The sequence below is a fragment of the Piliocolobus tephrosceles genome, chromosome 5 (genome assembly GCF_002776525.5).
Source record: "Piliocolobus tephrosceles isolate RC106 chromosome 5, ASM277652v3, whole genome shotgun sequence".
In the NCBI taxonomy this organism is placed as follows: domain Eukaryota; kingdom Metazoa; phylum Chordata; class Mammalia; order Primates; family Cercopithecidae; genus Piliocolobus; species Piliocolobus tephrosceles.
This window is the reverse complement of record NC_045438.1, coordinates 116,769,792-116,793,140: the sequence shown is the minus strand read 5'-3', so window position 1 is coordinate 116,793,140 and position 23,349 is coordinate 116,769,792. Positions and strand designations below refer to the sequence as shown.

The 23,349-nt window shown below is 42.7% G+C and overlaps 1 protein-coding gene and 1 pseudogene across 1 annotated transcript in view; one reads left to right on the top strand and one right to left on the bottom strand.

Annotated features, from left to right (window-relative positions):
• IL17F (interleukin 17F) overlaps positions 1–4,070 on the bottom strand; it is an 8,139-nt gene extending 4,069 nt beyond the window's left edge. The window contains exon 1 of the mRNA XM_023212469.1: positions 3,963–4,070. Coding sequence (XP_023068237.1) covers positions 3,963–3,995 — 33 coding nt within the window. The 5' untranslated portion in view covers positions 3,996–4,070. The remainder of the gene's footprint in view (positions 1–3,962) is intronic.
• Positions 4,071–6,019: 1,949 nt separating this feature from the next.
• LOC111542894 lies at positions 6,020–6,927 on the top strand (annotated as a pseudogene).
• The last annotated feature ends 16,422 nt before the right edge of the window (positions 6,928–23,349 follow it).

Below are 23,349 nucleotides of genomic sequence, written 5' to 3'. Positions count from 1 at the left end.
AAGAAAGAAAGAAGAAAGAAGGGCTGAAGATAAGTTGCTTTTATTCTCTAGGCTTAGCGTTGTTCAGGCTCACACCTTCCATGAGTTAAGGTAGGGAAGGTGATTAGACATGTTGGTTTCAAAGGCTCTCCTTTTCATATTTTGCAGATACTAGAGACAAAAAAACAATAAGAGTAAACAAAAAGGTCATAGTGTCCATTTGCCATACTGAGGAAGCTGATATTAAAAAGAAGTTGAAGCAAGTTTGACCCAGAAAAGTCAGAATGAGGCTAATTTGCCTTTAGATAATCAGCAAGCATCAACTTTCATCCCCCACAATCGTTCGTTCATTCAACAGCTAGTTCTTGACTTTATAGTATAGTAGCTTAGGGCATGGGCTTCAGAGTCAGAAGTCCAGGGTCTGTAACTCAATTCCAGAACTCTTAGAAGCTATGATTCTTTTTCCTCCAAAAAAAAAAAAAAAAAAAAAGTATATATATGTGAAGATTAAATGAGATGATCCATATAAATCATGAAGAATAGTGGCAGCATATGATAAGTATCCAATACTGGCAACTCTAACTTGCTAACTCTATATTGTGCTACACAGTAGACCTGATAGATGTGGAATTTATGCTCATATACCTTCTGTCTTGACAAAGTGCTATGGCTTTTTTTTTTTTTTTTTTTTTTTTTTTTTTTTTTTTTTGTGAGATGGAGTCTCACTCTGTTACCCAGGCTGGAATACAGTGGCACAATCTTGGCTCACTGCAACCTCCACCTCCCAGATTCAAGCGATTCTCCTGCCTTAGCCTCCTGAGTAGCTGGGATTACATACGTGCACCACCACACCTGCTAATTTTTTGTATTTTCAGTAGAGACAGGGTTTCGTCATGTGGCCAGGCTGGTCTTGAACTCCTGACCTCCAGTGATCTTCCCACCTCAGCCTCCCAAAGTGCTGGGATTACAGGCCTGAGCCACTGTGCCTAGCCTGCTATGACTTTTTTTTTTTAAAGATGTCAGCTTATATTACAGGGTCTTAGATAACTTCCCAAGCCTATCAATCACATCTTTAGGGTTCTTAAGTAAATTCCTCCTTTGTGTTTTCTCTTTCCTCTTCTGTGTCATACTCACTGAATCACTATTAATTTTCATTACGAAAGCTTTTAAATGCATACATTGGAGTTCCATGATTTAGCAGTAACTACCATGTTTCTAACAAGTCATTATTATATTTGCTAATATAGAGTATTTTAGAAAACGCTTTTACTGGATTTTCACAACTACCTGGTGAGATAGAGCTAGTATTAATTATCCCAATTAGACAGGTGAAAGAGTTCTGTCCCAAAGGGAATAAATAACTTGGTTGGGTTCACCAGCATATGAGTACCAGTCTCGGGACTCAAACCTAGGTGTCATTAGTCAGTGCTATTGCCATTGAAGGTCATTTTTATTATTACCAACATTAATCTTAGTTTTGTCTCATTAGAAGAGCCAAACATTTTAAGCAATGTGACAGCTGAACTAGATGTGCATAAGTGTTGTAGGTCACACAGCTCTTTATCAGGAAATCAGATGATGTCTGCAAATTGCTCCAATTTGCTCCACAAAGCTTTTGATCTGAAACTGTAGATGTTAGTGGTTATGTAATACAGAGCAGGGTCTCTGAACCAGGCTGTCACTGGTTCTTAAGAATGATTTAAACAGCACCTCTCAGAGAAATTCAGAGCATTGTATGAACTTGAACTCTTTCATGCCACCTAGAAAGCAGATGAATAGATATCGCTCTCAATCTGTAGAACAGGGGACAGAGGCAAGGGAAAGCACCAGGTGAAGGTGAGCTGTAACAGGACACCAACCTTCTCAGCCTAGCTTTGCACTTCACTTTAATGTGAGCCCACCTGAGCAACTTGAACATTCACCCCCTATACTCACCAGCAATGTGTGTTCTCCTGTAAGCATGCACCTGGTCAACCGCTAGGTCCATGAGAATTTGCTTCAACTACTTATTGAGGATGTCCTATCTGCCTGCACCTCTCAACTTCTAATTCTATTCCAATGCTCCTTGCACTGTTATGTTTCGTCCTGACAACCCAACAGATTTCTTTAAGGAAACTAGAAATAGAAATAGCTATGGAGCACAAAGCTACCCAACGGAATTGCTTGGATGCAATGGCTTTAAATTCAGAAATCTTGCCTCTGAACCATTCAAAGAGAAGCATACTGTACTTGGAGCCAGAAAGCTTAGATTGGTATACCAGTTATTGTGCTTACAGTATCCAGCAAAGTTAAATAAATAGCTTAATTGAGCTTTTGTTCATCTGTATAAAGGGAAAGTATCCCCATCTACCTCAGAGGATTGATCAGAATTTCCAGGATAATAATAACAATATTAATATGAACAGTTAACACTTACTGAATGCTTTCTCTATCATTACCAGTTGTTGTTTATTAGAATGGCCAAATTAACTGAAACTTAAGCATACACAAATCTGCCAGTACAGAGTACAGACTCATTTATTCTCAAAGATATTAATTAATCCTCCCAGTAAATGCCATGAGAAAGATGCCATTGTTATCCCCACTGTACAGTTGAGGAAACTGAGGCACAGAGAAGATAAATAACTTACCCAAAAATCCTACAGTTAGCAAGCAGTAGAGCCAGACATGCCTGACATCAGAGCCTATGCCCCTAAATATGGCACTTTGCTGTGCTACATGTAATCTTTAAAATAACACATAAATATAAAATAAATTAAAACATACTAATGCTATATGCCATGAACCTTTTATGATATTCAAGCTCTTTTAAATTATATGGCTTGTAAAAGGAGAAAACAAGGAAATTACCTAAGCCAATAATAAGATGCAGGATTTCCTAACCTCTGTTTTCATGTGCCTCTGTAGTAAATTCTTCCCAGGCCTTATCTGACTAATGCCAGGCAATATTCCAGACCTGCTGGGGCTAGATTTTCATTGCATTGACATCTCTCTTTCCTCCAAGAAGAATGAGATGGTGCAAAATAAATAAATAGCAATCAGAGACATGGGAAATTTCCCTTCTCTAGGAGCTGTCCAAAGTCAACACTAGGTGATTTCACTTCTTCTACCCAGGGCACTCCTGTGGTCTCACGGAATCATTAAACCTTTTGAGGCCTCAGTTTCCTTGGTTAAAATGTATATGTACATAATCCCTAAAGGGCTGGCCAAGCTCCCACCATGAGATAAGAATTTCAGGCCAACTAACTCTATAATGGATGGCCACAGGAAAGAACATGCTAGTTGTCTGTGATGCCAAGGACTGTACACACTAACAGCACCTGGGCAAAAGCCATTGGGTGAGGAGCTGCTTTTTTTTTTTCTTTGAGACAGAGTCTCGCTATGTCACCCAGGCTGGAGTGCAGTGGTGTGATCTCAGCTCACTGCAACCTCCGCCTCCCAGGTTCAAGCCATTCTCCTGCCTCAGCCTCCCAAGTAGCTGGGATTATAGGCAACTGCCCCACGCCCAGCTAATTTTTGTATTTTTAGTAGAGACAGGGTTTTAAGTTAGCCAGGCTGGTCTCAAACCCCTGACCTCAAGTGATCTGCCCACCTTGGCCTCCCAAAGTGCTGGGATTACAGGCGTGAACTACCGGGACCGACCTAATTATTGTATTTTTAGTAGAGATCAGGTTTTGCCATGTTGGCCAGGCTGGTCTCGAACTTCTGAACTCATGTGATCCACTTGCCTTGGCCTCCTAAAGTGCTGGGATTATAGGCATGAGCCACCGCGCCTGGCCAGGAGCTACATTTTTATGCCATTATAACTTTTCTAGTTATTTTTTTCTTTTTTGCCACCAGACAGGAGTCAAAATTAAAGTCATCTCTGTTTTTTAAAGAAGTAATTCCAAAAAGACCACAATCAAACCTAACTCCTTAGAATTCTGTTTTCCTGAAAGCCTAGGCATGACTGTCCTTAAACCAGAATGATTGTTGCTACTCACCATGACTGGGCCATGCAGGGTCTTCACTGTCATGTTGCGCTGGTGGCTTGCTTTGTGCAGGAAGCTCTTTCTGTGAATGTATCTTCCTGTGTATGCCTGTGTTCTATCAGTGAGAGTACCTGTTAGTTTTATAGCAATCATTGCCCCTGTTTTGATTGACCTGCTTACTGTCTTTAAGTTGTGGTTGACCCAGAGTTACTGACGAATGCAGGGGTTTTTTTTTTTTATTCCATTTCCCGAAGGGGAACAAAAGGGGACCCTAAAGAAAGGGATGACAGGAAAAGGACCAAATTTTTCTTTTCTTCTACCCTACTTCCACCCCCAGTGCCCACAAATCAAAGCAACATTTTTAATTTACTACAGAGATGAACCAAGTTAGAAATTGTTGTCAAATCTTTTTTGTTCTCCCACAAATTGCCAACACTCTTGTCACGGACCATATGTTCTACTTTCTAATCATGCAATATGAATCGTGATTTAAATGGGAGAAAACTCATCCTTAGAGGAGCCTTGGTACTAAACTATCTTTACCTCCATTTTATGAACAGGAAAACAAAACTAAAGAAATGAATGATATCAGTGAAAGATTCAGAAATGATATACCCTGGTAGTTTTGTTATCTCCCTGAACTAATTATTTTTTAACCCCATGGTTAGACTCCTACTGGTGCTTAATAAATAATCATTATTCATTGTGTTGAAAAAACAAACTGTTTTCCTCTGCTTTCACACCACTACCAGCAATGCAAAAGACTTCCATGACCATATATGTGGGGATTTATCTCCATCAACCAGCAAGCAATCAATTCTGCATCCAACGCCAGCTAAGCATCTTCTAATCCAATTCAATTCTGACGCTATCTCCAGGTAGGCAGAGTCAGATCCCACAGGCTGAGGGCTCCCACAAAACTGCTCCCACTTTAAGCACCAGTCACATGTCCAAGGCTCTGGGACTTCTGACCGACTAGCCTCAAGTTGAGGCTCCACAAACCCCTTGAGTTTGATTAGGCTTGATTAATTTGTTAGAACAGCTCACAAAACTTAGGGAACACTACTTTGTATTTACCAGTATATTCCAAAGGATATTTTTAAGGATACAAGTCAACAGCCAGATGAAAAGGTACATAGAGCGAGGTTTGAAAGGGTCGCAAGCATGGAAGTGTTCTTTCCCATGGAGCTGGGGTGCACCACCCTCCCAGCACAGGGATGAGCTACTGTTCACCCTTCTTAGAGCCTCCATAAGTTCAGCAGTCCAAAGCCTCTTTGTATTCCATCCTCTTGGGCCTTTTATGGAATCTTCATTGGGCAGACATGATTACAACATGGAAAACTGTAAACAAATATGATTGGACAAAAAGGGTATAACCTGATATTAATAGGTTGAATGAGGAAACCCAGCCAGGCCTGTCTGTTCAGATTTTTCTTGGCCTCTCTGAACAGCATTCCCTCCTCCTGGGTAGAGGGGAGGACCCTTCCTGAATTGAGGATCTTATGGCCTATGATTAGACAAGGTGAGTCAAAGAATTTCTTTATGACCAGCCCCAAGACAAAAGGTGTGGGAGTGATGTTAGATGAGAGGATATTTTCCATTTCTATTGTCTTGGGGAGAAAAGGTGGGCAGAAGTTCAGAAAGGGAGATTCTTTTCTCTGAGACCTATTTCTTAGGCCTAAAGTGCTCCAACATTACAATAAAAGACTGTCTTTTTCACCTTTATTGCTCTGAAGCTGTCTGAAGCTGCTTCAGTAACCAAAGACAAAAAAGCTAAATACCCTAATAAAAGATATGCTTATCATTGTTACCACTTAGGATATAATGAGGGCTGTGGGAGTTATGAACCAGGAGCCATGGACAAATATATACATATATATAATATCACATTTATACAACACATAAATGCCCATTACCTTGGCTATCTCTGAGAATGATTTTTTTTTAACCAAAATGAATTAGCAAGTAGAAGCCTTTAAAGGCAAGATTGGCAGCCCTGGCACTGCAGCTGGGGCAGCAGAGCCAGGACGGCCCAGGAACTGACAGACTCAGAGATAGGAGGACTGACCATGGCCGATCAGCCGAAGCCCATCAGCCCGCTCAAGAACCTGCTGGCCAGCGGCTTTGGTGGCATGTGCCTGCTGTTCATGGGGCACCCTCTGGACACTGTCAAGGTCCGAATGCAGACACAGCCACCGAGTTTGCCTAGACAGCCTCCCATGTACTCTGGGACCTTGGACTGTGTCCTGAAGACTCTTAGAAGGGGCATCACGGGGCTATATCAGGGAATGGCTGCCCCTATCATCGGTGTCACCCCCATGTTTGCTGTGTGCTTCTTTGGGTTTGGTTAAAGGAAGAACCTACAACAGAAACACCCAGACGATGTGCTCAGCTATCCCCAGCTGTTTGCAGCTGGTATGTTATCTGGTACATTCACCACAGGCATCGTGACCCCTGGAGCACCCATCAAGTGCTGGTTACAGTTTCAGGCTTCTTCAGGGGAAACCAAGTATATTGGAACCTTGGACCGTGCAAAGAAGCTATACCAGGAGTTTGGGATCCGAGGCATCTACAAAGGGACCGTGCTTACCCTTATGTGAGATGTTCCAGCTAGTGGAATGTAATTCATAACATATACATGGCTAAAAAATACCTTCACTCCTGAAGGAAAGAGCGTCCGTGAGCTCAGTGTGCCTTGAATCCTGGTGGCTGGGGGCATTGCATGGAAGAGATCTTCAACTGGGCTGTGGCAATCCCCCAAGATGTGCTCAAGTCTCACTTCCAGACTGCACCTCCTGGGAAATATCCTAATGGTTTTGGAGATGCGCTGAGGGAGCTCATCTGGGATGAAGGAATCACATCCTTGTCTAAAGGGTCTCATGCAGTGATGACCTGAGCCTTCCCAGCCAATGTGGCCTGTTTCCTTGGCCTTGAAGTTGCCATGAAGTTTCTGAATTAGGCCACCCCCAACTTGTGAGGCTGAAGGCTGCTCAAGACTTCTGGATGCTGGAACTGTTGCTGAGAAGGAAGAGTAGTGGGCAGAACTAAGCAGACTTGGAGAGTGAGGGGAGGGTGACGGTAGGATCAGAGCCCTGTACATGGACTTGCTGAGACTATTGCCTTAATGACATCCTCTACCTTGTATAACTTGGTGTGTCATTTCGAAACTTGAATTCATTCTTGTCAATGTAAGGGACCTTAAGAGGATTTGGAGATCTAGTAGTTTCTAGACCAGATATTACCTGTGGCAAGAATGCTGCCTACCAGTTGACGGTTGGCCCTACCTCACCCAAAGTGTTTCTCATTAAAGAGGTAATCTTAGCTTCTCACTGGAGGCACTTCGGATGTTTTCAACCAGCTGACCAGGGGCTGAGATCGTCTTCAATCCCTAGCCAGGAACACCCACTTGATGTCCAGAGTACCACCTAATCCTGGGCTGCACATGGGAATTTGGACTTGAGCCCCACATCTGTGTCCGAGTGGACTGGGCTTATATGCCTAGGGAGAGATAACCTATTAGCTGCTGGATTTTGCCTTTTGTTTTTGTTTTTTGTTTTTTGTTTTTTTTACATATGCAAGTAATCAAAAGTAAAACTACAGTAGAGTAGCCTAATTTCCCAGGAGTAGGTGAAAAACTTTCCCTCCTACACAGTGAGGACAGTCCCAGCCTGCTGGGATAAGTGAGAAAACCCAGGGTGAAGGAAGGCTCTTTTTGCACACTCTTTTCTCATGAGAACACCATATTTTAACAAGAAACAATAAATGTTGTTTCTAATTTTTGAAGAAAAAAAAGAAGCCTTTAAATGCTCTGACATGAAATTTAAATGACCTGCAAAAAGTTAATTTGTCTCAGTTCAGTTCAGGTTGTCAAACATTTGTTAAACACATTCTATATGTCAGGCATTGTGCCCTAGAGATACACAAACATTCCCCCAAAACAGTAACTTATCTTTTTTTATGTCCATTAAGATCGGGTAAAATTACACATAATATTTTCACAAGGCAGGACACATTCTAGCAGGGCAAAGTTATTTTCCTCTAGCGTAACATGTTTGAACAACTCTTCACCTGAAGAAAATGAAGAGAAAGTTGTTCTTAGGTTCATTGGAAGGCCCTCCAAAACTGATCAAAATTCTGTGATCACAGGCCTTCCATCCACCATGCTCCCCTCCATGCCTGTGCAGTCCTCTGCACCTCTCTATGGAACAACCAGAAGTGTAACTTCTACAAAAAGATTTCTTCAAATCACCCTTTCAGGCATTGTTCCTTTCTTCAACCTCTTGTGCCAATACTTGGTGTATCCTGCCCTCACATACATGTTTTAGGATAGTTCTCTGGGGTCTTCACATATCTGGGTAACTTTACCCTGCCTCCCAATAATCTCTACCAGCCTCCTTCTCCAAATATACATCCTTAAATATACAATCTAGATTAAACAGTGTATTCTATGCAAGGATAGACTCAAGTCCCCTAGCCAACTCCTTCTAGCCAGACTGAACCCCCTAAGCCCATCTTATGGAGAATTTTCAAGGCCTCCCCGGGAGTGACCTTCCATGTGCACAGTGAAGCTAGCTCCATGAAATCAAGAGCCGTGTTTTCATCTTTGCTTGTATCCCTTATGCTCCCAAAGCAACGTGTGCAATAGACCTTTAAATGTGTACTAAATTGAGTAGATTGAGTCACTCATCTTCTTCAGTGATCTCTTTTCCATTCAGAGCCATACCTCAATGCATAGAATATACCAGCTCTCTTGAAAGAAAGAATGAGTAAATCAGTTGGAACCAAGAGTGCCTAATTCAATACAAGAGGATTTGCTAGATTGCAGGGGAGAACAAAATGGTTCTTTATGTAAGCAGGAGGCAACACTGACCTTTGCTAAATTTGGTCACAGTTTTCCACCTTGGGGTAAAAACAACTGTCCTATCAGGATGCCAAACTAGTACCTGGCTATCACTGAGTTCAAACTGAATTAACAGATTCATATCCTTATCTCATCAAACATTCACTGAGCACTTCCTATAACGTAAATCATGTGCTAATACCAGGGACACGATAATGAACATATCATGGGCACACAGCTGACAATGGTGGAACCCTTCACTGACTAGCTGTGTACCATTCATGATCTAAGCTGTCACCAGATTTAAGAGTTTCAAAAGTGCATTGGAGCCATTATTCAACACACTGACAGCTAGACTACTACAGTCAACTCCAAGAGCCCACAAAAAAGACACCAGAAGACTCTGTTGTCTTAGCAATGAGTTACACACAGCCTCAAATGTAGTAAAATATTGTAGTTTGTCAAACATCCAAATCAGCAAGACGTTTTCATGCCCTTATGTGTGCTTGGAGCCACGATACATTTTGTTGGGGCTACTATCACAGGTAATAGACTATACTATTGAAGTCTCTACCTTACTGGGCTTAAAATAGTCATGGAAAAAAGTGAACATGCACATATAACCAATAAGATAATAACATGAGATTGCTGGGAATAATGATAATATAAATGTACATATTTGGTTTTACAAATCCAACTTTTAAAAGGTTTTATTCTCATTTTAAAAAGGTATATCTAGCCAAGTGTGGTGGCTCACACCTATAATCCCAACACTTTGGGAGGCCAAGGTGGGCAGATCACTTGAGGCCAGGTGTAGTGGTACACAGCTGTAGTCCCAGCTACTTGGAGGCTCAGCTCAGAGGACACTTGAGCCCAGCTACTCGGGAGGTTGAGGCTGCAGTGAGAAGAGATTGTGCCACTGCACTCCAGCCTGGATTACAGAGTGAGATCCTCTCTCAAAAAGAAAAAAGAAAAAAAGTGCATCTAATCAAGATATGCTACTGCAACATGACAGTATATCTGCAGTTACAGAAATTCATGCCTTGAAGTAAAGTGCTATCATAACAAAAAGCATGAAAAAAAGTGGTCAGGTGGCACACCATAATGGCAATAAAATTGCAGGCTGGATAAATGATAATCCATGCTCTACAATGACAAAACATTTAGTTAAACTATTGCCTGCAATAACTTGAGAGGCAGATCTTATACCTAATAAACTTGAAGCTCTAGAAAAAGAGATTAGAAAATAGAACATTAGTTGCATGTGTTTGGATACTATTGTCTGCATTTGGCAAGGTAACACATGAAAGAGATGAGCTCAGGAAAGAGTTGGCAGGTTGATAAACAAAAATGAAAGGAAATGAAGAGAGTCCAGAAATTCAGAACCCTAATTAGCCAGGCGTGGCAGTGGGTACCTGTAATCCCAGCTACTATGGAGGCTGAAGCTGGAGAATCGCTTTAGCCTGGAGACAAAGTTTGCAGTGAGCCGAGATCACAGCATTGCAGTCTAGCCTAGGTGACACAGCAAGACCCTGTCTCAAAAAAAAAAAAAAAAAAAAAAAAGAAAAGAAAAGAAAGAAATTCAGAGCCCTGTAAGGTTGCAAAAAAAATTAAAAATAAAAATAACTATTTCTATCCCTCAAGAGTAAAAGATAAGATTGAAAAAGCCTTTGAAAGAGAAATGTACAATAAAACCTTTCAACCAAGTAAATTACCGAAGGGCAAGAATTAGAATGAAGCATCTGGAAAAAAATTTTAATTGGATAAAAGGACTCAATTAAAAGTGTTATAGTTCTAGTAATCTGCCATCAAATCAAAAGAGAGTTATAGGAATAAAGAAACAAAGAAATAGAAATGTTCTAGGAATTATGCCTCAAAAAGAATTGACTCAGATTAAAAGTTCACTAAGTTTTTGAGAGAGTTCTAGAAATTAATCAGGAACCAATCCTCAGTCCCCCAACCATCAAGGAACAAGAACTAAAGCTCTAAGAAAGGTATAGATGTGACCAAAGATGTTACAAGGAGAAAAAAGACATTTTTTTAAACCTTCCAAGAAGTGGAGCCAGGGACCACAGAGTAAAAGGGAAGTGAGCCTCTCCCAAAAAGCAGAAAACTACAGACCCCACAAACTCTAAATCATCCTTGGGGTTTTTTTTTTTTTTTTTCCTTTTAATGCAAAAGATTTTCAGTTTCAGACTTTTTTGAACCTACTCATTCAATGTTTCCTATTTGTTTGAGTCAAATATTCAAAACCATTATGCACTTTCTAGAATCTCCACAAAATCACAATTCATAGAACTAACCCTTCTTTTTAAAGATAATGATTAGGTATGAGTATCGTGGCTGACGCCCATAATCCCAGCACTTTGGAAGGCCGAGGTGGGTAGATAGCTTGACCTCAGGAGTTGGAGACCAGCCTGGGCAACATGGTGAGACTTCGTTTCTACAAAAAAATACAACAATTAGCCAGGCATGGTGGTACACATCTATAGTCCCAACTACTCATGAGGTTGAGATGAGGGGATCACTTTAGCTAGGAGATCAAGGCTCCAGTGACCCGTGATCATACCACTGCACTCCAGCCTGGGCAACAGAGCAAGATCCTATCTCGAAAAAAAAAGAAAAGTAATGATTATTTGTCAGATGAAAACACTGTACTAAGGCCTTCATATGCCAATATTTGTGAGAGTAGAAATTACCTGGGGCTTAGGTAAACAAAAGATTAAAAAAAAAAAAAAAACAGAAGTCCTCCTTTCCCTTCTGTCTCTGTAGGTTTCTCTCATTCGTTCTCTCTCTCTCTTTCTCAAAGCATGCAATTTCTGATCTTCTGATGAAAAAAGAGCTGGGAGAGACAGCAGTGAGAGAAGGGGATCAGAGGCAAAAGTTGAGAGAAGAAAAGTAAGGAGAAAGAAAGACTTAGGAAAGGAGTTTCCCCAGAGTGCTGTGTGAGGATCCTGGGCGGAATACAGTTTAAGTGGCTGGACAAAGTTCCAGATCGTATGAGGGACCTCTCAATTCTGAATCTATTCTGTGGACCTGTGAAGGCTTTTGCATTCAAGTTTTATCTACTTGTTAGCAGAAACATCATTTATTAAACACTCACTCTGTACCACTCTCTGTGCTGGGTAAGAGGAAGAAAAAAGTGCTACCAAAAAAAAAATTGCCATAACAGTTTTCTCCTTCCAAGAGAGCTGCAAAGTTTATGTCAGACCAGATGGCACTTTTGTCTTGAAGAGAACTTACCTTTTTGGAAGTGCAAAGACAGAGCCTATTCCAGGGTAAAAACAGGGAAATTGCTACACATAAAAAATAATATGGTCAGGCACGGTGGCTCATGTCTATAATTCCAGCACTTTGGGAAGCTGAGGCGAAAGGATCACTTGAGGCCAGGAGTTCAGACCAGCCTGGGCAACACAGGGAGGCCTCCGTCTCTACACAAAATTAAAAAAAAAAAAAAATGCTGGGTATTGCCAGGCGTGGTGGCTTACGGCTGTAATCCCAGCACTTTGGGAGGCTGAGGCGGGCGGATCACGAGGTCAGGAGATGGAGACCATCCTGGCTAACGCGGTGAAATCCGTCTCTACTAAAAATACAAAAAATTAGCCGGGCGTGGTGGCGGGCGGTAGTCCCAGCTACTCAGGAGTCTGAGGCTGGAGAATGGCATGAACCCGGGAGGCGAAGCTTGCAGTGAGCCGAGATCGTGCCACTGCACTCCAGGCTGGGCGACAGAGCGAAACTCTGTCTCAAAAAAAAAAAAAAAAAACGCTGGGCATGGTGGCATGCTCCTGTAGTCCCAGCTACTTGAGGGGCTGACGTGGGAGAATCGCTTCAGCCTAGGCAGTCAGGGCTTCAGTGAGCCATGATCCTGCCACTGCTCTCCAGTCTGGGTGACAGAGCAAGATCTTGTCTTCAAAATAATTATAATAATAGGAATTTTAGCTAACCCTAGAGAGAAGAGAAATGAGGAGAGCTGCCACCCAGAAATTCCTAGTAGCTGAGATGACCAGGGAACTAAGAGTCATGAGCCTTATATTGAAATTGTTTCAATGTGTATGTTGTGCTTTAATTCTTTAATTAATTCTTGAAGCCTCTTCCATTATTTTCATGTCTAAGGTAAACCTCTTTATATACGAAACAGGTTTATGACGTCTACATTTATATATAGAGAGAGAGAGAGAGGACAACAGCTTCAGGAGGGGAGGCAGCACATACGGATAGAGCAAGATTTGGAATGAGAAAGTTGGCTCTTTGTTACCCCTCAATCCTGCAATCTAGGAGAATCTTACTGCTCAAAGTTTGGTCCTGGGAACAGCAGCATCTAGCTTGTTAGCACCTGGGGGCTTGTTAAAATTGGAGAATCTCCTGCCCCAATCCCAAACCTACTCAGTCAGGCTGCATTTTCACAAGATGCCTAAATGATTCATATCACATGAAAGTCTGGGATGCACCTCGTTAGGGAACATTAGGGAAGGTGCTGAACTTCCCATAAAATTGTAGTGAGGTTCACGGAACATATTACATTTTCTGAAACAGAAATTAAGACTCAAGTATCCTTGAAAGGCTATTGAGATTAAAAACAAAACAAAACAAAAAAACAGAAGTCTTAAATCTCAGAGCTTCACTCTCTCATAGCTAAGAACCATACCTATCTTCCTACTTTGGAAGATTCTTTGGCAAGCATGGGGATGAAGAGAATAATGGGAAACTGAGGCTGTTCTTTCTTTGTCAACATTCGGCGGCAGCCTCCGTGGGCGTGGCCTGTCCTTGCAACCTCAGGCTGGCAGCAACTCCTCAGGGTTCCGTGCAGACTTCTCTTACTCAGCAGGCAAGCTGATTTCCTGCGTTGAGGTGGATGGAATTAATCAACACGCTGCCAGAACACAATGCCTGGGGAAAGCCCAGCTGAGCATCTGTCAAATGTTGTCACATTTTCCTGGCTTCCTCCTACCAAAATTTCTCCTCAGCTTGATGAACCTGGGATCAGCAACTTTTGCTCCTGTCCTTTCCCTCCCCCGTCATCATACTGACAACCAACAGAGTTTTGGGATGATGGGTGGGGATGACAAGCCTAGGCCCGGAAAGATGACCATTCTTGCCCAGGATTAAATTTCCAAGCTTTTAGGCATTGGCACAAATCTCATGCCTGCCCCCCAACCTCATTTATTAAAGCAAATTCCTTTCCCAAACCCTCCACATGCGACACACTCAATTTTCTGCTTTTGCTCCACAAAATAGTTTGAATTTCTGAGACTTCACCCTCTCCAGACTAGTGTCTTGTTCCTGGAATAACCATTTCAGTTCTGCTCACCTGGGTTCTACCCGACCTCAACATCCACGTCCTCCGACTCAAAATCCACTCGTGTCTTTCCTTCTTCCAAACTCTCACCATACTTTCATGACATTTCATTTAGCAATTAACTAGAGACAATAAGAGACAACTTTTTAACTGTCTACTTGAATGGCTATTTGTATGTGCTTTGGCTTTTTAAATTTTAAAGTATTTACTCCTAATCTGCTCTCTGGATTTAAACTTGCTGAAGGAGACAACTGTGACTTCTTTCTGCCTTTTGGCCTTCCCACCACTCTCATACCCCTAGCAAATTATTCTACCCATAGCTGTAGATATTTATTCACTTGATTTAATTTGATGTCAAGACTAGCTTATTTCTTCTTCTACCTAATTTCTTGCTACCTTCAATTTCTAATATATCAGTACTCACAAAGTTGTCAACAAAATTATTAAAGTGGGAATGCTCTAGAGAAGAGAAAACTTACACCACATATTTTCAAAACTTTAGAAATTTTTCAAAAGGGAAAGAGATTGGACTGTCTCTAGAACACCAAAGCTTGAGGAACATCTGGTAGTGACGTTCCAGAGTGGAGTTATGCATGGAGGGGCTGTTTGGATTGGACTACCTCCAAGGTCCCTTCCAACTTTGTGATCCTATGGAAATTCAACAAAAAATCGTATTTCATTTAAAGATACAATTTCAGTCTTGGAAGTAGGTGTGTGTGTGTGTGCACACATGTATATGGGGTGGGGTAATATATCTTCTGCCCTCTTTAGTTTTCTCCTCCTCCTGTGGAAAACAATCACATAACTCCAAATGCTAAAAATTCCAAGTGTCATAACTGTATGTTTCCCAGGAAGATCCAGATTGAGAAGAGAATAAGAGGCAGCAGAGATCCAGTGAGAGCACTGAAACAACCACACTTCTGAGAAATGTGTTACTTTCACTCCTGCACAGATCTGACTCAGAATGACGATTCTCAGCTTCCCCTAATTTCAGTTGAAATGCTGTAGAAGGACACGATGAAATGGGTTTCCTGTGAGGGACAGTTCTTTATCTGTGCAGAGGTAAGGGCTTGAAGGATGTATGAGGGGCAAAGGAGAAAAAAATGAAGATGGGAAGGTACCTGGAAAGGAAAAGTGGAACCTGCCTGCTCTTCCCCGTCTGCCCTCAGGGCTCCAGAGCAGAGGGCAGGAGCTCCTAAGTTAGCAGGACTCATTCCAGTGCTCTCTCTAATGCTTTTGGCCCTGAGTGGGACTGGGGGCAGGGTAGTGTCAAAGGAAGGTGGATGAGAAAGGACACCAAGGAAAAAATAAAGACTGAAAAGGTTCTTGGCTATGCAGAGCCCAGCCCTTGTTTAAGCTAGAGAGAAGGATTCTTGTAGATTGCACATTTATGTCAATAATGCAGATTTTGCGTTAAACAACTCAGGAGAATACCACCACTAGCAACTTTGTTATCCTGTGACATCTCTGATACCTTATAGGTCATTCCTAGACCTGGAAACCCATTAGTTTAACCATTAAGTCAGGCAAGACATCTCCTTATCTTTGATATCTGCAGCTATCATAGATTTCAGGAGCCACACAGGTCTTCTGAAACAATCTGGTGCAACCCGCTCAGCTGATGATGGGGGCTCAATGGCTTTCCTACAGATAGCCAGTGGTGGAGAAGCTTGTCCTGGACCCAGGCCTCTTGACTCCCTCTAGACTGTCTACAAATAAAGGGATCCCTCTCTCCCGCTCTTTCAGGGCCATTTTTCCCTGGCCTAACACTATCAGCTCTTTAACAATGTGCTGACAAAGGAGGGAAATAATTATAATAGGAATAGCCCTGAGCTCTGAATCCTGTCAGATCAGCGAGGCATTAGATTCTCATGGGAGTGGGAATCCTACTGTGAACTGCGCATGCAAGGGATCTAGGCTGTGCGCTCCTTATGAGAATCTAATGCCTGATGATCTGAGGTGGAATGGTTTCACCCCAAAACCATCTGCTCTCCAGCCCCACATTCACCCTCGGACTGGGAAAAAATGTCTTCCATGAAATCAGTCCCCGGTACTAAAAAAGTTGGGGGGTTGTCAGAGGATCAAATTTATAAAGCAAGCAGCACCTTCTCAGTGATACCTAGGACTTGGGGTCAAGATACCTGAGCAATTCCGTTCTCTAAAAATGAGAAATGAAATTAGTCTTTGGGCTTTTTATTCTGAACCCTTTTTAGCCTTTACATATTATCTTTGTATGAGGAAGTTTTCTTGTTTTGTTTGTTTTTTGAGATGGAGTTTCACTCTTGTTGCCCAGGCTGGAGTGCAATGGCACAATCTCAGCTCACTACAACCTCTGCCTCCTGGGTACAAGCGATTCTCCTGACTCAGCCCTCAAAGTAGCTGGGATTACAGGCATGTGCCACCACACCCAGCTAATTTGTTTTGTATTTGGTAGAGATAGGGTTTCACCATGTTGTTCTGGCTGGTCTCGAACACCTGACCTCAGGTGATCCACCTGCCTTGGCCTCCCAAAATGCTGGGATTACAGGCATGAGCCAACGCACCCCGCCTGTATTAGAAAGATTAATGGAAACAGGATCAGATCAGGTGATTTCAATAATAGCTTTTTCCTTTTTTTTTTTTTTTTTTTTTTGAGACAAAATCTCACTCTGCTGCCCAGGCTGGAGTGCAGTGGCACGATCTCAGCTCACTGCAACCTCTGCCTCCTGAGTTCAAGCAATCCTCCAGCCTCAGCCTCTCAAGAAGCTGGGACTATAGGCACGTGCCACCACACTGGCTTATTTTTTGTATTTTTGGTAGAGACAGGGTTCACCATGTTGCCCAGGCTGGTCACAAACTCCTGAGCTCAGGCAATCCACCCACCTCAGCCTTTCAAAGGGCTGGGATTACAGGCGTGAGCCACCGTGCCCAGCCAACGATAGTTCTTAAGATGCAATATTCCACCAACTTTTCACCTCAGGTTCTCAAAGCTTATACAGTGGTGAAAGTTGCCTTTTCTGCACTTTCTCTGTTAATAATAGGAAGAATTTTTAAACCATTTCCATAACTCTGAATTGCAGATGTTACCGAAATTATTATGTCATGAGAAGTAAGTCTATGTGCGAGACCTTAAAAATAAACTTCAAATCTCAACCAGACTACATGTGGCTGGTGGGGATGGGATGGAGGATTATACCCAGTGTCAGCAAAGACATAGGACAATAAAAGCATTCTCATACATATGTGTGGGATATAAATCATCAAGTTAGTGAGGTATACCTAAAACTTTAATAATGTTCCTATTTTTGGTCCAGCAATTATACTTCTAGGAAATTATCCTAAGCATGTGCACCAAAATTTGGCAACATGGTTTTTCATCACAGCATTATTTATAATCTGAAAAACTGATAACAAATATCCAACTACAGGTACCTGAAAAAACATACCAGATACGTTTTCTGTGGATTATAAGTATCTTTTGTTTATTTCTTATGGTTATTTTCTAGTGTTTCACCAATGAAAAGATCCTAGTTTTGTAATAGGAAAAAATATTTGAGCTGTTCTTCATTTAAGAATGTTAACAGGCTCCAGTAGGGCAGTTTCCTGGTAACTAGAGTGCCTACACTAGCACAAGCTTTGTGAGACAGTATGAAATAGAAAACACCAGTCATTACCAAATAGGCCCTTTTGCCCTCAGGGAAACCCCTGAGATGGCTCAGAGAATATCACTAGCTATAGATAGTCTTTCACTTCATCTCCGAATGCCAGTACCCACACACCTTGTCACACTAGAATTCTGTCATCTAATCCACGAGATTCACTCATAGATGTAGCTCTCTCTGACCACCTCCAGCTCCCCAGAGCACTCCCAGCCCTTTGAAGGGAGCACACAGTATGCTGGTTAGAATACAGTAGTTGGCCAGGCACGGTGGCTCACGCCTGTAATCCCAACACTTTGGGAGGCCGAGGTGGGTGGATCACCTGAGGTTGAGAGTTCACGACCAGCCCGACCAACATAGAGAAACCCCATCTCTATTAAAAATACAAAATTAGCCGGATGTGGTGGCGCATGCCTGTACTCCCAGCTAGTCAGTATGCTGAGGCAGGAGAATCACTTGAACCCGGGAGGCACAGGTTGTGATGAGCCTAGATCGTGCCATTGTACTCCAGCCTGGGCAACAAGAGCAAAACTCCATCTCAAAAAAACAAAACAAAACAAAACAACATAGTAGTTAAGAATCAAGAGTGCCAGTAGGATCTCCACCACATTCTAGCTCTGAGACCCTGGGCAAAGTATCTAATCTTTCTAGGCCTATTTCCTCTATAAAATTGAGATAATAAAATCCATGTCGGCCAGGTGCGGGGACTCAAGCCTGTAATCCCAGCACTTTGGGAGGTCGAGATGGGCGGATCACGATGTCAGGAGATCGAGACCATCCTGGCTAACACGGTGAAACTCTGTTTCTACTAACAAATACAAAAAACTAGCCAGGCGAGGTGGCGTGCGCCTGTAGTCCCAGCTACTCGGGAGGCTGAGGCAGGAGAATGGCGTAAACCTGGGAGGCGGAGCTTGCAGTGAGCTGAGATCCGGCCACTGCACTCCAGCCTGGGCGACAGAGCAAGACTTCGTCTCAAAAAATAAAAATAAAAAAATAAAATAAAATAAAATCCATGTCACAGGTAGTAGAAACATTTATTATATTTACATGGTGCCTAGTATATAACAGCAGGGCCATTGCTTCTCATCTGTCCCAGTCACTGAGTACATAAAGTTGTGCCTGGGAGCCAAAGTTTGGTTGGGAGTTTAGAACCTATATACATCATCCCTATGTTAAACTCTAATTTTCTCAGCTTTGTATTCTCCATTAGGGTTAAATGTGACCTGTGAACATTTGCCTTTCTCCTGCAATCAAAGCTTCAAACATCTGACTTCAAATTCAGTTTCAAAAACATTTTTTGTCCCTAAATTCCTAAACCATTGTTAATCTCAAGTGCCTAATCTGAAGCTTGCTTATACAACTGGATATATTATGAAGTGTCACTTTTTTTTTTTTTTTTGACACGGAGTCTCGCTCTGTCACCCAGGCTGGACTGCAGTGGCCGGATCTCAGCTCACTGCAAGCTCCGCCTCCCGTGTTTTTTACGCCATTCTCCTGCCTCAGCTTCCCGAGTAGCTGGGACTACAGGCGCCCGCCACCTCGCCCAGCTAGTTTTTTGTATTTTTTAGTACAGTATTTTCACCATGTTAGCCAGGATGGTCTTGATCTCCTGACCTTGTGATCCACCTTGTGATCCGTCTCGGCCTCCCAAAGTGCTGGGATTACAGGCTTGAGCCACCGCACCTGGCTGAAGTGTCATTCTTAAAACTGGTTTTAAGATTCACCAAAAACGAGTTATAGTAGTTATATTAGGGTAGTAAGATAATTTTTGTTCTCTAGCTTCCTGAATATTCCATGTCATATTCGTAGTAATATTTTGTTTTAAATAGTTCAGGTGCAGTGACTCATGCCTGTAATGCCAGCACTTTGGGAGGCTGAGGTCGGAGGATTGTTTGAGGCCAGGAATTCCAGACCAGCCTGGGCAACATAGAGACCCCGTCTCTACAAAAAGATTTAAAAATTAGCCAGGCATGGTAGTCCCAGCTGCCTGGGAGGCTGAGGTGGAAAGATTGCTTAAGCCCAGGAGTTTGAGGCTGCAGTGATTCGTGTTTGCACCATTGCACTCCAACCTGGACAACAGAGCAAGACTATCTCAAAAAAGACAGAAAGAAACAACCACATACTTCCGTTTCTGGAGATTTTTATCAGGTTTTATTGTGGTTCCTATTCAGGGCTACATGCACTGAATTACTAGAAAAGCAGCACACATATGCAATATTACAGGAGCTGACCTTTCTATTTCAAGGTTAAATAGTGGTACTTCAAGCTAGGAAGGTTTAGCTTGCTACAAAAAGTACCTGCTGGGAGAACTATTATCAGAATGGTAAATCTCAGCAGAGGCTAATATACTCCTACAGGCTGTGGGAAAATACTTAGAACTTAATAGTAAAAATATTCACGAAAAGACTGAAGAGAATGAGCTAGGATTACACACTGGCTAATAATGGACCAGCCAGAATCCAAGACACATCACTAAGGCGCCAGGTCTGAAAAAGAAAGTAAACCAGGTTTATTTTTCAGGAATTTAAAATGGAGTTAAAATTAATTTTGTTCTAAAGTGTTTCTAGGATGGCCAGGTGTGGCGGCTCGCACCTGTAATCCCAGTAATTTGGGAGGCCAAGGTGAGCGGATCACCTGAGGTCAGGAGCTCAGGACCAGCCTGGCCAACATGGTGAAACCCCCATCTCTACTAAAAATACAAAAAATAGACAGACATGGTGGCAGGTGCCTGTAATCCCAGTTACTTGGGAGGCTGAGGTGGGAGAATCACTTGAACCCAGGAGGCAGAGTTTGCAGTAAGCCACGATCAGGCCACTACACTCCAGCCTGGGCAACAAAGTGAGACTTTGTGTCAAAAAAAAAAAAAAAGTGTTTCTAGAAATTCAATAAAATCTCTTGAAATAATTGGCAACATCCTGGGATACTACCCACAAAGAGGTAATAAATAAGGAAGCATAGAAATCACTGTCCCTAAAAGGCGTATTTAACATGGTGACTGACAACCCATTCTGACCTGCCTCTCCAAGCAGTCCAACCCAGGTTTTATCAAGCGGTGCCAGTGCTAACACGTCTTGTGGGTGGAACTGACACTGAATGTAGAGAAAATCATGGCCAGGCATGGTGGCTTATGCCTATAATCCCCACACTTTGGGAGGCTGAGGTAGGAAGCTCACTTGAGCCCAGGAGTTCGAGATCAGCCTGAGCAACACAGAGAAACACCATCTCTACAAAAAATGTAAAGATTAGTCAGGCAAGTGATGTGCACCTATAGTCCTAGCCACTCAGGAGGCTCAAGAGGGAAGATCACTTAAGCCCAGGAGGTCAAGGCTGCAGTGAGCCATGTGTGCATCACTGCAATCCAGCTTGGGCTACAGAGCAAGACTCTATGGCAATTTCAAAGAGAAAGAAAAGAAAATCACATGCATTACCAGAAGGGACCTCAGAAATCACGTAGTTCAACCAACTCCTTTTCCACATATGGAAACCATGCACTTCCTCTAAATGGCCAGCCTAGCTTGGCATGTTAACTCTGGTACCTAGTGTCAGAAAAGGAACTCAGATGCACATGCCTTTGCTTGCCAGTGCAAGGGCTCATGTCACCCTGCCAACCTTTTGGCTCTCAGGTGAGATTTCCTATGCAACCAGAGTTTAATGCTCCCCCATCCTCACTTCCCTACATGTACAGCAGACGTGGTGTTACCTGGCTCTTGAGGAAGGAGGAAGGGAAAGGATGGCAAGGAAGGGAAAGAGCTTGCACAGAGTTGTTGTTAGGGCAAGCACCTGAGGCAGCCAGCACACAGGTGATTCTTGCGCTTGCCATATTCCACTGACCAAACCCTCGAGGCAGAGCTCACTTCAGAAGCTCAGAATCATTAGGACAACTGGTGTAGTCTGAAATCTCCTCAGGAGACATGAGAAGGGCTGGCAGATTCACTGGTTTCTGTGAGCCTTTCTCATTATTCCTCTCGATGTTTTCATACCACCCTGCCCTGTTGTGAGGTAACACTGTCCTCAGGAGAAAGCGGAAAATGCATTGCCGAGCTAGCGCCCAGAGGGTCCTCTCTGGGGGAAGTGCTTGCCTCAAAGCCACACTGACCAGAATGTGGGAACCATCAGAGTGGAAAGGCAGGGAAGGGATGAGAGTTCAGGAATGCAGCCAGGGTGAAATCATTGTAATTGGTTTTGATTAAAGGATCATGTTTCATAAACATTTGTCAAAATGAATCATTTTGTTTTAATGGGCCCTGGAACTTGCAGTAATCAAACCACTGCCACGAAGTAGTAATACGCCAGGCGGGAACCTGCCATCTGCTTTCCCAGTTATGTCTCACAAGCATCCTACAAGGCAGGAATCATCCCCATTTTACAGCTGAAATAAAGAACAGCACAAAACTTACCTGAAGTTGTTTGGTAAATTGCGGAGAAGAGATTCAATCTCAGCAATCCTTACCAAACTGTCCTTTTTGAAAACCATCCTTTCATGTTGCCACTTCATTTATCCAGGGGAGTTAAGGAATAAGGTGCCATTTTTCAAGATACAACAACTTACTTCTCTAAGCCCCCCAAATTATTTTAACTACAGTATTTCAGACGACAAACTTAAATGTAAACACACTTCTCTTTTGGAATCAGGCACATAATTTAGTGATTTTCTCTGGTGAATCTGGGTCACCACTGCAATCTCTGCAGGGTGGCAACAGTGATACCCTCGGGGGTGACTGGCCTCAAGACATGTCAGTCCACCTGAGCAGCCTCTTTCTGGTTCCCACAGTAGGTCCTGCAGTGGACCACCTGTCAACAAGCAAGAACCTACCTGGAAAAGCTTACCAGCTCTTTTCTGTTATTGTAAGCTGGGAACTACACACGCAAGTTTCTTAAAACTCAATGGAAAGGTTGAGTCATGCTATTTTAATACAATTAATATCTATTGTGGCTGCTATATAGTCTTCCACCTACTATTCTTTTGACTAGCTTGAAGAGTGATGAAATGGTAAGCAAAGTACACCTGATATTACAAGCTATTATCACAATGGTAGATGCGCATATCCCCCCACCCTGTGCCTCAGTTTCCTCAGGGGTGAAGGACAGACTAAGAGTCCTATTGACAGAATGTTTGTCTTTCTAGAACAAATCACTTGAGAAGATCCCTCAAAACTCCTAGAGTTGTTCTTCATAGTTGTACCCCATCAGTAGCACCTGACATCCTCATGGTCCTCCCTGGATTCCTATATCTCTGTGTCTGCCCTTACTTGGTATATAATCATACTTAATTTTTTTAATAGAGACAGGGTCTCGCCATGTTGCCCAGGCTGGCCTTAAACTCCTGGACTCAAGCAATTCGCCCGCCTTGGCCTCCCGAAGTGCTGAGATTACAGGCATGAGCCACCATGCCCAGCTGTATACTTTATATTTTTAAATTTTCACCAACATATTGACATATCCCCAGCTTAGAGGCCTCAGATCAGAAAGCACCACTTTTGCACCCACTGCTGTACCTAGCACAACTTCTGACTCATTGCCAATGCTCAATGAATGGCAAATTCCTCCTTCTGGTACCACTGCATTGTCCTTTGAAACTGGGTTCTCTAGACCACTTCCAATAGGACTTGGATCTCGCATCTGTGA